We start from the raw sequence: 14,315 nt of genomic DNA, 5'->3' as shown, positions 1-14,315 counted from the left end.
TATAATTTCAGGTGATCTTTATTCCTTCTTGAAGACACAAGTTTACCATTTCGTGTTATTTCCCTCCACCCTAAAGAACTTGCTTTTGTGTTTCTCATAGTGTAGGCAACAAAATTTCTCGGGTTTTGTTTATCATAAAATGTCTTTCACCCACCTTTCTTTTAAGAGTAGTTTTGCTGGGTATAGAATTTTAGGTTGACAACTTTTCCCCACCACTTTATATATGTCATCCCGTTGTCTTCTGGTCACTGTTGTCACTGATGGGAAGTTGGTTATCATCCATACTATTATTCCTTTTCATATAAGATGTAGTTTTTCTCTGGCTGCTTTCAAAATTTTCTTTTTCTTTTTTTTTAATTTTAGCAGTTTAACCATGATACAGCTAATTTGGTTTTCTTTGTATTTATCATTCTTGGGTTGATGTCTTTTGCCAAATTTAAGAGATGTTTGTCCATTCTTCAAATATATCTTTTTCCTCCCCATTCTCTCCTTTTCTTCTGGGACTTCAATTACGTATACGTTAGATTGCGTGTTCTGTTCATTTTCCTCAATTTTTTCCTCCTCTCGGTTCTTCAGTTTGCGTTCCATTGATTTCTCTTCGAGTTCACTAACTCTTCCTTCTGCCATCTCTAATCAGCTGTTAAGTGTATCAGTGAAATTTCCCTTTGAGTTATTGTACTTTTCAGCTCCAGAATTTCTACTTTTTTTTTTAACAGTTCGCCTTCCACTGACATTCCTGTATGTTCCTATATTGTACATATAACGTCCGTTAAGTTCTTGGACATATTTTTAGTAGCTGCTTTATCTGTACCACCTGAATTGTCTTGGTCTGGTTATAATTCACTCCTCCTCTCTTTTTCTTGGGTATGGGTCATAGCTGTTTCTTCTCATCATCCGTGGTCTGTATCCGACCCTGGATATCGTGAATGCTATGTTGCGGAATTTCTGGATTCCGCTGTGCTCCCCCTGCTCATGTTTATCTTGGCTTGACTCAAACCCTGTCCCTCATATGAATTTCTTTTTCAGCAGCAGCTGAAATCTCCTCCTAGTTTGTTCATCTTTGAGCTGCTGGGTTTCCCCCCAAACCCCTTCTCCACACAAGTGTGGTTTAGTCAGTTGGCCGAAGATTTGGATGGATTCTAGGCAGATCTGGGGGTGTGCCCCCTCTGTGGCTCTCTCTCTTTCAGGATTTCCCCCTTACTATTCTGAACTCTCTCCTCTCACACTCAAGACAACCAGATTGTTGCTTTCTGCACTGAAGCATTCATGGACTGGGGCGTGCCCCTGGCAAAAATTCAGAATCACTGGTCTGACTGTGGCAGAGTCTTTCAAGGGTGGACTCCCTGGCAGGCTCTGCCTACCTCGGCCACCCTTGCCCCACTGTGTCTTTAAATTGTGTGTGTGTGTGTGTTGTGTGTTTTAATATTTTGTTCAGATTTTTTAAAAAGATTTTTATTTATTTATTTGACAGACAGAGATCACAAGTAGACAGAGAGGCAGGCAGAGAGAGAGAGGAGGAAGCAGGTTCCCTGCTGAACAGAGAGCCTGATGCGGGGCTCGATCCCAGGACCCTGAGATCATGACCTGAGCCAAAGGCAGAGGCTTTAACCCACTGAGCCACCCAAGCACCCTTGTTCAGATTTCTTAATGATTATCTACAGGAGGGTTCGTCCCATCAATGCTCTACGGTTCCTGAAAGCCAGTGTTGTTGGATGCCTCTTAATAAGCAGTTAAAACAAACAAACAAACACCTTAACTTTGATGTGTTAAGAGCCCTTGATTAATGGACCCAAATAAAAAAAAAATTTCAGAGAAATTCAACTCCGGAAACCGGATCAGCCTATAGGCAATGTATGACCTTGGTTATCTTAGATGGATAGGGAAGGATTTCATGCCCTCAACATGCGGGAGCAGCCAGGCTGGCCCACATGGCATCCGTCAGTCTGTCTGTCTGATGCTAGCATTAAGGGATGTGTTCAGGGGGAGTAGAACAGTCAGTCTCAAAAGGTCATTACATTTCCCAGGAGAGTCCTACACAGCCTTAAAATAACTAGGTAGGTTGTAAATGACACCTTTTTTTTTTTACATTTGGTTTTATATTTCTTTTTTTTTTTAGATTTTATTTATATATTTGACAGAGAGAGAGAGAGAACACAAGTAGGCAGAGAGGCAGGCAGAGAGAGAGGGGGAAGCAGGCTCCCCACTGAGCAGAGAGCCCGATGGGGGGCTCGATCCCAGGACCCTGAGACCATGACCTGAGCCGAACTGAGCCACCCAGGGGCCCCTGTAAATGACACTTTGCGTAGACTCTATCTGCAACACCACGTACCATTCGGTATACTGCGGTATGGGCTGTGATACTAAGGAGACACGGATTTATTCATCTGGTAAATATTTATCAACTGCTCAAGTCACACACGGCCCTGAAGCACTACCAGAAGCCATCGCACGGGATGCTTTCGTCCCAGCTGTGCTCCTCATGGTATCCATCCCTGCCTGCGTTTCCCGGGGTTGTCATTCAAAGTACCCCAGACTCGGGGGCTTGAACCCGAAGGTGTCGGCAAGCAGTGTTCTCTCTAGGGAAGGATCCTTCCTGCCTTCTCTGGTTTGCGGTGGCCCGAGCCATCCTTGGGTCCCTGTCATGTTGCTGCATCCCGCCCTCTCCGCCTCCATTGCTACGTGGCCTTCTTCCCCACGTGTCCTAGTCTGTCACACCAACGCCGTCCTTGGATTTCAGGCCCGCCCTACTCGGTATGACCTCTTCTCGACCCTTACCTTGACTATATCTGCGAGGACTCTCCAGATGAGCTCACATTCAGAGATTAGGAGCAGCCCTGAGTTTCGGGCGTCACTGTTCAACCCACTGCAACTCCCCAGAGTGACTTGTCCCTTGTGCCCAAACTCCTGTCTTCAGTGTCAAGGGTTGTGACCTGGCTCCCGAGTTCCCAGGATTTGGCCATTTTCTTCGGGACTTTATAGGCTTCGGGCACACTGCTGTCATTTCCCACCAGCCGCTAATCCATTTGTCTTTACGGGCCGGCGGCTTCATCCTCCTAACAGTGCGGGTCGTCCCTTGTGGCCCCTCCAGTCCTGTCATGTTGGGGAGATGGGGCCGCAGGGACTCCGCCCTGGACCCAGGGGGCCGTGGACCCCAAGGTTTTGAGTCGAGACAGTGCCATTTGTCTACCCATGCTCCAAACCCACATCGCTTCACCAAACCCGAATTACATGAACCAAGGACCAGCAGCTGTGGTCGGTAGCCGAAACCTGGCCTGTCACCCTTTTTTCCTAAATAAGGTCTTACTAGAACACAACCAGGATCTGTGTGTGTGTGTGTGTGAGAGAGAGAGAGAGACAGAGACAGAGATAGAGACAGAGACAGAGCAGTGACCAGTCTTGTGCCAGGACAGCAAAGTCTAGTAGTTGGAACAGGACCGGACGTGCCTAAAGTCTTTGGACCTTGGCAGAAAAGCTTTGGCGACCCTTGGCCTGAACACCGAACACTAAACAGTGTGACAGACAGCACGGGGCAAACAGCGTGTTAAACTAGGAAATACACTCGTGTGAAAACCTGGCATGATCTTGAATAACTTGCATTCTGGAAGGTGCGTTCTGGCCCCAGTGAGCCGAGCGTGGGCTCGCTCTCAAGCCTCATGCTCTCACGGGCTCCCCTGATTTTAACAAGGCTTTGGAGCACAATGATTTCTGCCTGCGAACAAGGATCTGGCCTCTGAGTCAGCTTTCTCCCTCCGTCACCATGGATTCTCTCCACAGAGAGACCGAGTCCAGCGATTTCCTCCCCCTGCCGCCGAAGGGACCCACTTTCTGGCTTCAGATTGGAACAAAGTGATGGTGGGGGACAGGTGACTGGTTCCGACGTTGGGGAGACTGTAATAAGACCTTGACTAAGCAGCTTCCTACAGAATGATTCCAAAGGTCAGTTTTGTTGGGAAGGCGTGGAGAGTGGGAGTCCCAGGAAATATACATTGGAAATTCTCCATCTCCTCCTCCCCTGGAAGAGAAGAAAGCAGGCAGTGTGGGTCACCGCGTGGCTCTGGGGACATCTAGTGGTAAGGACTGAGTCAGGGAACCAGGAACCCGCCACAGGCACAGGCCACATCCACGGATCCATCCAGTGGCTCTCGTGGTACCAAAGGCTTTGGGAGGGGAACGGGCCGAGTCCTAGAATCATCCGCATCGGGGAAGATGGGGTTAAACCAACACTCAGAGATTAAACACCCGCACCGGGCTCTCTGCTTCCGTCTGTCATCGGTAGAGGTGGGAGTTCTTGCGGGGCTGGGAAAGCTTATGTGAACTTCTGGCATCCGTCCTGGGCACTGCAGTGTGCGCCGTGTGCCGTGCTCTCAGGCCTCCTCATGAGAAGTGGGACTTGATAACTGGGGGGGACAGGGGTGCACCTGCCCACAAAGCCACGCCCTCTCCACAGTTCGCATATTTACCAACTTCTCCAGGGCAGCTGGTTCTTAAAAAGCCAAGACTGTTTGCCTGCGAGCATTTTCGTGGACTGGTTGTTTCGTATCCTCTGCCACGCTGTCTTGGTATAAAATGAGGCTTTCGGGGCGCCTGGGGGGCTCAGTCGGTGAAGCCTCTGCCTCCAGCTCAGGTCACGATCCCAGGGTCCTGGGATAGAGCCCGAGTCAGGCTCCTTGCTCGGCAGGGGAGCCTGCTTCTCCCTCTCCCTCTGCCACTTCTCCTGCTTTTGCCCTCTTGGTCTCTCTCTCAAATAAATAAAATCTTTTTAAAAAAATGAAATGAGTCTTTTTGTATAGAATTTTTAAACTACCTCTTTGAAAGATGTACGCATCTGGCTGCAAAGAAATGCCCTTTTATGCTTTCTCGTGGGCGAGGATCTCTAGGAACAGAAGGCAGGACTTCTATCCAGCCCAAGATAAAGTGCTTCTTCTTTTTCTTTTTTTTAATTCATTTAAGACAGAGAGAGAGAGAGCATGAGCAGGGGAGAGGGACAGAAGGAAAGAGAGGGAAAAGCAGACCCCCCCACTGAGCTGGGAGCCCGATGCAGGGCTCCGTCCCAGGACCCCTAGATCATGACCTGAGCTGAAGGCAGATGCTTAACCATCTGAGGCACCGGGGCGCCCCAGATAAAATGCTTCTTTACTCCCATTGTGTATCGCCTTTTCCCCCCTTGGACAATGTCTGGAGATAGCTGGGGTTGTCACCATGGGGTGGGGCGGGGCGGGGAGAGCAGTGCTCCGGGCATCTAAGGAGCAGAGGTCAAGGGTGCTGCGGTCCGCGTGTAGGACGCATCCCGCGCCACTTGGGACTTCATGATGGCAACCCCGCTCCACTCAGTCTCTCTCCGCCTTTCTTTAGAACTGAGCATGCAGAATGCGGAGAGTGGATCCGATTCGCCGGCTTCTGTGACCCTGTGTCCGTCGGCGGCAGCGCAGGCCCCCGTGGCCCAGCCGGTACCAGCCTCCCCGCAGGTAACAGAGCGGCCGCCTGCTGCCTGGGTCTGGGCTGTTCCGGGAAAACCAGTGTGGCCGGGGAGGGGGGATCGCATCCTCTTAGGTTCTAAAAAGCACCCGAGTCAGCAGAGAGAGGAATCTCTACTTTCCCAAATTAGCATGTCCGTCGCTATTTGTTGAAAAGGTCCCACCAAGGACTCAAGGATATAAACATGAAAAGAAACCAACTTAGTCTGTTCCTATCCTTGAATGGAATTTTTCTCATACCTGGGAAATGGCCCTTTTACCCAGGGAGACTTTATGGATAAGGCTAAAGATTGGTTAGAGTTCTAGCATTCGAATGGATATGGGCTTGAAAATTTGCAAGGAGAGACCTGCCACGTGAAGGCTCCTGACTTCCAGGTTCCTGCCGTGGGTGGAAATACACCACAGACCCAAACGCGGAGCTGACACGAAACCACACCAAGCCGAGGCCAGTGGAACAGACTGCAAGCTTGGAGACGTGTGCAGAGGTCCACTGGGGCCATGTGACCCCTCACGAGCACGACTCCAGAAGTTAGAAGCTTGATAGTTGCTGAAGCTAGAAAAGCCCCCTCATTCAGCAAAGCCCAAAAGGCAGACCTCCAAGTGGTTATTCATTTTAGAATGCCTAATCAGACTCGTTTAGCTTTTATTTCTTGCAAATACAGCAGGGCCCCCCCACCCCGCCCCGGGGGCCTCGCAAGCCCCGGGCGCCAAGGGGCTGTGATCTTTCCCTGCCCACTTGGAACCTGACCCATCAGCCCTCCACCCCTGGCTGCCTCGGCAGGCCTCAGACTCCGGCAGGCCTCAGACTCCTGCGGGCCAGGACCTGGCTGTCAGGTGCCAGGGCCCACACAGCGTCCCCTCCCCAGTTCCAGGCCTTCCGGCCCCCCGCTAGAGATGCTTCCAGTCTCCGCAGCGGCCCACATGCCCGTCCCCTGCCCCGCCCCCCAGGCACCGCCTCTGCTCCCCACGGAGACTTCCTGCTGCCTACTTGGGGCACTCCCTTTCTGGAAAGCTCCAAGCACTCTTGTTCATGGGCGGCCCTGCCTTCCCTCAGCAGTAGGAGGCTCTCTCCTTGCCAGAGAGAGGAATTCCTGCTGCCTCGCCTCCCCAGGCGCACCCCTCACGCTTCACGTCCCAGCCCTGCGCTGTCCCGCCCAGTTTCCCACCACGGCAGCCGCATTCTGTCCCCAGCTTGGGGCCAGGGCCGGGGAAGGTGATGTGGACAGCTGTCTGGGGGGGTCCTTCTTGTCACCCGGCCTCTCAGCTTGATGCCGGCAACAGCCCACGCCCCCTTGCGGAACAGACAGAACCCAGGGAGGGAGAGCTGCTGGGGACAGGTGGGGGTGCGCGTGCTCGTGCATGTGAACGAGCGCGCGCGCGTGTGTGTATGTGTGTGTGTGCATGCACCTGTGCACACACACACCATCCTGTCCTCCTGTCAGGCCTGCTTGTGTTCCTGGAAGGTGGCGGTGCTCTGGCTGTAATCTGTGTTTGCGATAAACTTTGACTAAAGTCTAAATGTCCTTCTCTCCTTCCCTTTTAGAGGGTGTTGGTCCAGGCAGCGGGCTCGGCTCCCAAAGGGGCCCAGATGCAGCCAATCTCCCTCCCCAGGGTGCAGCAGGTGCCACAGCAGGTAACCACGGGACAGGGGGCACGGGACACGTTAACCCGTAATGATCCGGAGCCCTCTCTGAACGAGGCATCTTTTCCTGTTGTTGCTGCCCTTTTGTCTTTGATATCTTCAGTGCTTTGCCAGAAGGTTCTTTCAGAAGCTGTGTTTAAAAAAAAATCTTTTACTGCAGATAGTTCGCCACAGGCCAAGAAAGCTGACGATCTTTCATCCATTCAGAGCTCCAGCATTCGGGGTCCAAGCCAGCACCTCGATAGAGCACTGGGGTACCGAGGTAGACACGCAGACAGAGAAGCCACGTTTCGCGACTGAAGGAACGTGGAACTCGCTGGGGAAGCAAGCGTGGTGCCCTCAGACCAGTGCCGCGACCCAGGAAGTGCTTCTGGTGAAACCCGGGGACCCGGGAACAGAGCTGCAGGCCCTGGGCCCCCAGCCACACAGCTGCACAGAGCCCGGCTGGTCCACAGCAGTGGAGGGCAGACGTTTTCTGGAAAAGGCCACATAGCACGTGCTGCGGCTTAGGGGTATGGCCGACCCGGCCACCCTGCTGAGCACGGCCTCTGTCCCTGAGAGTGGCTGTGCACGGAAGTGCAGGGGTGGGGCTGTGCGGGCAACTTCGTGTCCAAGGAGAGGCAGGCCGGACTCTGCCAAGGGCTGGAGGTCGCCGGCTTGAGCTCGGTGACACGCTGAATTCCAAACAGTGTGGGCCCTGGGAACCGGGCGCATTAGCCTAGTGACCGCGGAGACCAGACAGCACGCCCCTGTCCCCAGGGGGCTCTGGCTTCGCTTGCTGGTGTGTTCAGAGGCACTGGTCTGAAGGCAACTGGGGCAGGTTTCAGGGTCTGGGACAGAAGCAGAGGCTTCCGGGAGGCACAGCAGGGAACCAGCGCCTCTGGCTCAGCTCCGTGAGGGAGACTCGAGTGGTGTCGTGATACCAGAAGCTTCCTGTGGGGCTGGGCCGGCCCCAGCCTTTCTCTCTGGGCGGCTTGGACTTGCAGAGTGCCTTCTGCATCTCCCCCCATCCCGAGGCACAGGCTGGCCCCAGCACATCAGTCCCTGGAACCTTCTCGGGGATGCTCCCTATTCCAGGGGCTGGTGTGCCTCCTGCACCGCGCTGGCTGGTCCTAGGAGTGGGGGATCAGCCCCAGCCTGCCGCACCACAGAAGGACTTAGAGGCCACCGTGAAACCCGGCCCCTGGTTCTCTCACCCCACAAGGAGGTTGGATGAGGCATTCGTTAAGGTTCCCTCTGTGGGGAGGGCGTACGCTTCTGCGCATGGAGCTCGGGCATCCCCCCCCACCCGCCCCCCACACCCGGCCAGCACCCCTGTCTGCCGAGATGCTGACCTGACGTGGCCACAGGTGAGGGCAGGGGCGTGGCAGAACGGGGCTGGGGGCTTCCTGGGGCCCCTCTCCGCCTCCCACTGCATTCTGCTCAGACTGAAGGTCTCCCCAGTGTGGTTCCCAGGACCCCCGCCCCTCAGGAGAGGGGTGCCAGGGCCACCCAAAGGGGACATCAGAGAGACCATGTAGAGTATGACCAGCTCGAACCCTCTGCCCTGCCACGGATGAGGGGTGTCTGACCCTCCCCCCACCAAGATCAAGTTCTGTCCACAGCTCTGGCTTCCGCCCAGCGGGACCTGCCCCTCTGCCCAGTGGCTGGCGGGCGGCAGGGACCGACCATCCCAGCTAAGCTCTGCAGGACTGGGCCCCCCGACCCCGGCCCGCCACAGAATGGAGGCTGCCCGCCTCGCTCCCCTCAGGAATGAGCCGCCGCGCCCAGAGAATGCGTTGGAGCCATAGGTCGGGAGCAGCTCCACGCCCGTGGGACCTCTTGGGGACCAGCTCTCCTAGTTTCTTGGTCGAAGGGACGGCTGGGGGCAGGAAATCGGAAATGTAGGAGTCAGTGTTCACAAAAGGCGAGGGCAGACGCGCCGGGGGCCCCCCCAGGAGCCCGCGTGCGTAACGCCAGGTCCCCGATGTCGTTCCAGGTGCAGCCCCTGCAGCACGTGTACCCGCCGCAGGTGCAGTACGTGGAGGGCGGAGACGCCGTCTACACGAATGGAGCCTTGTACGTGGGTCTCCCCTCCCCTCGCAGACGAGCGTGGGCCACATCCAGAACTTTCCTTCACGGCTCCCCCCACCTCTTCCCATTTGGGCCTGTGTGTGCGGGAACTTCTCCTCCTCTGGGTGATGTGGGACCTGGTACAACGGTCCTAGGACAGGAGAGCCCTGTGGAGATTTCAGAAATCATAGGCTTCTTCCTGGTTCTCACTTCCAGAAAAGGCAGGCTTTCCACCAAACAAAACAAAATATTCCCCAGTCCGGCCTTTTAGTCTGAAGATTCCGTGTTCACAGTCCAGACACCATTGCTCTCTCCACCTCTTCATCCTTGCCTGGGTTCACCTTTGGCTCTTTGCAATGTTGATAAAACTTGATTTTCTGTTCATCAAGGACTTCTAGAGAGTTCTGCCCTTGAACTATGGGGTGCTTAGGGCAGAAAATGATACATTTTCTGTGAAGCTCATTGCGCTCCAGATGGGAGCCCTTTGGGTCGTTTGATTCCCACGACCTCCTTCCAGAAGTTCAGGGGACGGGCGTGAGGGTTGGCTGCGGTAATGGCCGGAGCTCTGTGCGTCTCTGCCACACGCCACTGAGACCTGCTGTGCACACGCGGACCACGTCCGTGCCTGGGTGGCCCGGGAAATCCGAGTGAGGTCTGTAGGTCGCCCCAGTGTCAACTTCCTGAGCTTGACCTTGTGCTCCGGTTAGATCGGCTGTCACCCCGGGAGGCGGGACAGAGGTGCAGGCCTCCTGGACGCCAGTCGGTGGGGCCTCGCTGCCACCCAGAGGTCACCAGCTCTCTACATGTCACTAAGCCTCAGGCACCACCTTTTCCTGGGGCCAGCTCTACATGAGCCAGCAGCACCTAAACATTTGAGTCTCAAACCGCAGGGTGTATCACTTCATCCAAATGGGGAAGGAATAGCAGACAAATTCTTGGTATCACTTAGAAATTCTTTTTATTTGGCAATTTCTTTTGGCGAACACTTTCTGTTTTGCAAGAATCACAGACTCTGAGGCAGTTGCTGACTTAGGACCGAGTCCCGTGTGCCCTTGGTCCCGTCTCCCCGAGCGGTGACATCTGGCCAGAGCATGATCCCAGGAGACTGGCAGTGGGATGGGCCGTCAGCGAGCCCCCGAGCCTCGTTCACACGTAGCAGCCTACACACCACCGCGTGCGTACATGCGTGCGCGTGTGTGAACGTGCGTGAACGTGCATGCAGTCGAGGCCATCCTACCCCTGGTGCAGATGGCACGTCACCGCAGTAAGATACGGAATTGTTCCGTTTCCACACAGGAGCTCCCCCTGCAACCCCATGACACAGAACTTTTCAGTGGTGGTTCCGATGAGTCATCCCGTGATCCTTAATATTTCCAGAAATGATCACTTTGAACTTTGTTTGCACCGCCCTGACATTTCGTGTCTGAGTGACCCCGCATGCTCGGTCTCCAGGGGCTCCAGCTGTAACGGGAAGTCTGGCCGGAGTCCCGTGGAGACTCAGAGGCCGCCCTTCTCTCTCCCCGACAGACGGACGGCCTATGCCTACAACCCCGAGCCTCAGATGTACGCCCCCAGCAGCGCAGCTTCTTACTTCGAGGCCCCGGGCGGCACCCAGGTGACCGTGGCAGGCTCCTCCCCGCCAGCGGTCCCCTCCCACAGCATGGTGGGCATCACCATGGATGTCGGGGGGAGCCCTATTGTCTCCAGCGCGGGAGCCTATCTCATCCACGGGGGGATGGACAGCACCAGACACTCCCTGGCCCACACCTCCCGGTCGTCGCCAGCTACGGTATGTATGAGGCTCGCGGGGGCAGCAGGGTAGCCCCTGAGTAGGCCCCCCTCAGCGGCAGGGATGGTGCGTGGAAGGCAGCCCGGGGTGCTGGAGCCGGAGCCCTGGCACCTGGAAGGGCGTGTGATCCGAGGAAAGTCTCCACCCCTGGGAACCAGGTACTCTGTGGCAAACAGAGAGAGCCAAAGGCCCCCCCCCACCCCAACGCTGGGCTGCAGTGGAAATGGCGTCTAAGCCCGGCCTCACCGTGCCCGGGGGACCACCACCGCTGGTGCTGGTGTCGCTCTCCTGGAGGCCCTGGGCCCTTCCATCCGTGTGATCACTGGAGCAGACTAGGCTCAGGGCTGTCCCCCTTGGGAACTGCACGCACTCATTGCCGCCACGCTCCTGCCCCAGGCAGTTCCTGACCTGCCTTAAAAGTCTGTCTTCTCTTAGCGTCTGTTTTCCATGCTTACTTTTATCTCATTCAGAAAATTAACACCGAGTAAATGTGACCCATTTTGGCGTGCAGCCCTGAGGTTTGACACAACAGCCTCGTCCCGCCACCCATAGCCCCTGGCAATGCTGATCCGCTGTCTGTCACTCTCGCTCTGTCTTTCCGGGAATGTCGCATCCAAAGAACATACATAGTCGGTGACCTTCAGAGGCCGCCTCTCTCACTCGCAGGGTCTCTTTAGAGACTCAGTCACATCGTCTTGTGAATCAGTGCTCACTCCTCCGCCCCTGGGTAGAGTTCCGTTGCTCCGCAGCTCTTCCATCCAGTCACCACTTGAGGGCCATTTGGGCAGTTTCCAGTTTGGGGTGATTGTGAAGAAAGCCTCACTACGCGCTCACGTACAGGTGTTGGTATGGACATATGTTTTCCTTTCTTTTGGATCGATACCTACAAGCGGGATTGCTGGTTCAGACGGTAAGTGTGTGTTGAACATTACTGGAAACTGCCAACCGTTTTCCCAAGTGGTTGTACCGTTTTGCGTGTCCCCCCCGCCCAGTGATGTATCTTCACCAGCACTTGGTGTTGTCAACCATTCTTCACTTTCCACGTTCTGATGGATGCATAGTGGTTGATCGGCATTTTCTTGATTGCTAACAGTGGTAAGCAGCTTTTCACGTGCTTGTTTGCCTTTCATTATATGCCCTTTGGTGACCTCTCAGTTCAAGTCATTTGCTGTTTTTTAACTGGATTGTTTGTTTGCTTACTGTTGAGGTTTGAGAGTTCTTTATGTATCCTGGGTACAAGTCCCCCATCAGATAAGTGATTGGCAGATGTGTTTTTGTGTCTTTAGAGTGTCCTTTCATCCAAAATTGTGTCAAGTGTTTCCTCTCACTTCACTGTTGCGTTGGCTATTTACATAATTTTAGAATTTTCTACAGAAATTTGTCGTCCTATCTATATCTACAAAAAAATTCATTGCGAGATTTTGGTGAAGCAGCATTAGACCTATAGATCACTTTGGGGAGAACTGACATCTTTCTGATGTCAGGTCTTCCCATCCATGAACATAGTATATTTTTTCCATTTACTTAGATCTTCTTTGATTTCCATCATCAGCATTTTGTCATTTTTTGCATGCAAATTCCATACATATTCTATTAGATTTATGCCTTAATATTTTATGTTTCTGGAGCTATCGTATGTGGTGTTGATTTTTAACTTTGTTTCCAGCTGTTGATTTTTGGCTGTTGGCCTTCCATCCTGCGGCCTTGCTGAACTTACTTGTAAAAGCTACAAGACTTTTTTGTTGTCTGCAAATAGGTACAATTTTGTTTCTCCCTTTCCAAGCAGGATGACTCCCATTCCTCTTTCTCATCATTTTGCACTAGCAGGATTTCCAGTATAGTGCTGGACAGGAGTGGCAAGAGCGGACATCCGTGCTTCGTTCCCAGTCTTAGGGGCAAGTCTTCGGTCTTTCTCCGCTAGGTGTGATGTTGGCTCAGGTTTCCATGAATGCCCTTTTTTAGGTTGAGGAAATTCCCCTCTATTCCCTCGTTTTCTGCAACTCTTTATCATAAATGAACATTAATTTTTGTCAGATGCTTTTTCTTCATTTATATGATCATGAGTTTTATCTTCTGTACATTGTTACTGTGATGGATTATGCTGATTGGTCGTCAATTTAGAAGATAACTTCCTCTTTTGGAGTGGGGCTAATAATCTCCCAAAATAGAAGATGATCCTCCTGTCGCCTCCCTGTCCTTTTGGTCCTCACGTGCTTTGGGGTCACCTGACATCAGAGAGTCTTCCTCCAACCCCGGTGTCTCTGTCCTCTATGTCCAGAGTGCTCCCCAGGACCCGGTTCTGTGGGCAGGGTGGAGAGAAGTCACTTGCTCTCCAGAGGCCTTAATGTGTGGGGCGGGCCCTGGTACACCAGCTTGCCCCTTGCCTCACTCAGTCCCTGCAGCCCACCAGGGCCTGGGCAGCCACAGGCAACCACACATGGCCTCCCTTGGAGGACTGGCCAAATAGATGTGAGTTTCGAGCTGGTATCGATGAGAAAACATTCCTCACAGACCACATTAACTGTCACAGACATGACAGGTTTGATGTCAACGAGTCCAGTCAGTGTGTGATACCAGAATATCCTGGGATCACGGGTCCCAGATTTCCTAAGAAACGATAGCGTTCTCCATGGTCCACACTATCCTGTTGCAAAGAAGTGTGCAGCCCAGACACCGGGCAACGAGGCTACCATGGTTTCTCATCTGAGTTGCTTCAGAAGATCCATGTTTTTAAATCCTTTGGGAATCCGTGAATGGGCTGTGTCTGACACCCCTCTCCATGCGAGCCCCAGGAGCGATCATCTCAGAAGGCAGTCCGATTCCTGACCCTGCCCACGCTGTGCTTCGACTTGCTTTGGCATGGGAACATCTCACGCGCGTCGCAGCGATCTGAGGGGCTTTCCGGGAGCTGAGAACAAGAACAGCCTTGAGATTGCAACAGAATTGCAATACGTCTCCGGCATCCAACACTTGAGGCCGGCCAGCTTTTTCCGTCAAGAGCTTTGGGACCTTAAGTCATTTCTGGAAACAGCGTGAAGACCAGAGGGAATCATCTGTCTAGCCTCAATGAGAGATTGCAGATTCGGGGCGGGGGGGGGGGGTGCAGATTTTCTTGAGTCTTTAGTTCCTCAGTGTTATATAACTCTTCAAACTGAGTGGCCTACATGAGGAGCGCTGGGTAAAACCACCTGCTGTGGCACTTAGAACCACACGGAGCCCGAGGTCTAAACCCAGAGGCTTGCTCTCGCTGTTTCTGCCCAGGAGTCGCCCTTTGGGTCGTGTCGAGGGGACACTGGGGGCTCTCAGGCTGCACGAGGTAGAGACCCTGCCATCCGGGGCTGCAGGAGGCCAGGCCGTA

The 14,315-nt window shown here is 53.7% G+C and overlaps 1 protein-coding gene across 8 annotated transcripts in view; it reads left to right on the top strand.

Annotated features, from left to right (window-relative positions):
- Positions 1 to 14,315, top strand: part of RFX2 (regulatory factor X2) — a 91,220-nt gene that overhangs the window by 45,013 nt on the left and 31,892 nt on the right. For 6 of the 8 annotated variants that reach the window (XM_045990194.1, XM_045990191.1, XM_045990193.1 and 3 more), the window contains exons 2-5: positions 5,353 to 5,465; positions 7,018 to 7,107; positions 9,095 to 9,174; positions 10,696 to 10,957. In XM_045990194.1, the coding sequence (XP_045846150.1) occupies positions 5,361 to 5,465; positions 7,018 to 7,107; positions 9,095 to 9,174; positions 10,696 to 10,957 (537 nt within the window). In that variant the 5' untranslated portion in view covers positions 5,353 to 5,360. Of the gene's footprint in view, positions 1 to 3,507; positions 3,937 to 3,961; positions 4,071 to 5,352; positions 5,466 to 7,017; positions 7,108 to 9,094; positions 9,175 to 10,695; positions 10,958 to 14,315 lie in introns of those variants that run through there. The other 2 variants (XM_045990187.1, XM_045990188.1) reach the window with 2 other exon arrangements.

Source organism: Meles meles, chromosome 20 (assembly GCF_922984935.1).
Source record: "Meles meles chromosome 20, mMelMel3.1 paternal haplotype, whole genome shotgun sequence".
Classification (NCBI taxonomy): domain Eukaryota; kingdom Metazoa; phylum Chordata; class Mammalia; order Carnivora; family Mustelidae; genus Meles; species Meles meles.
Note: the sequence above shows the minus strand (reverse complement) of the source record. Positions and strands in the feature narration are given on the sequence as shown.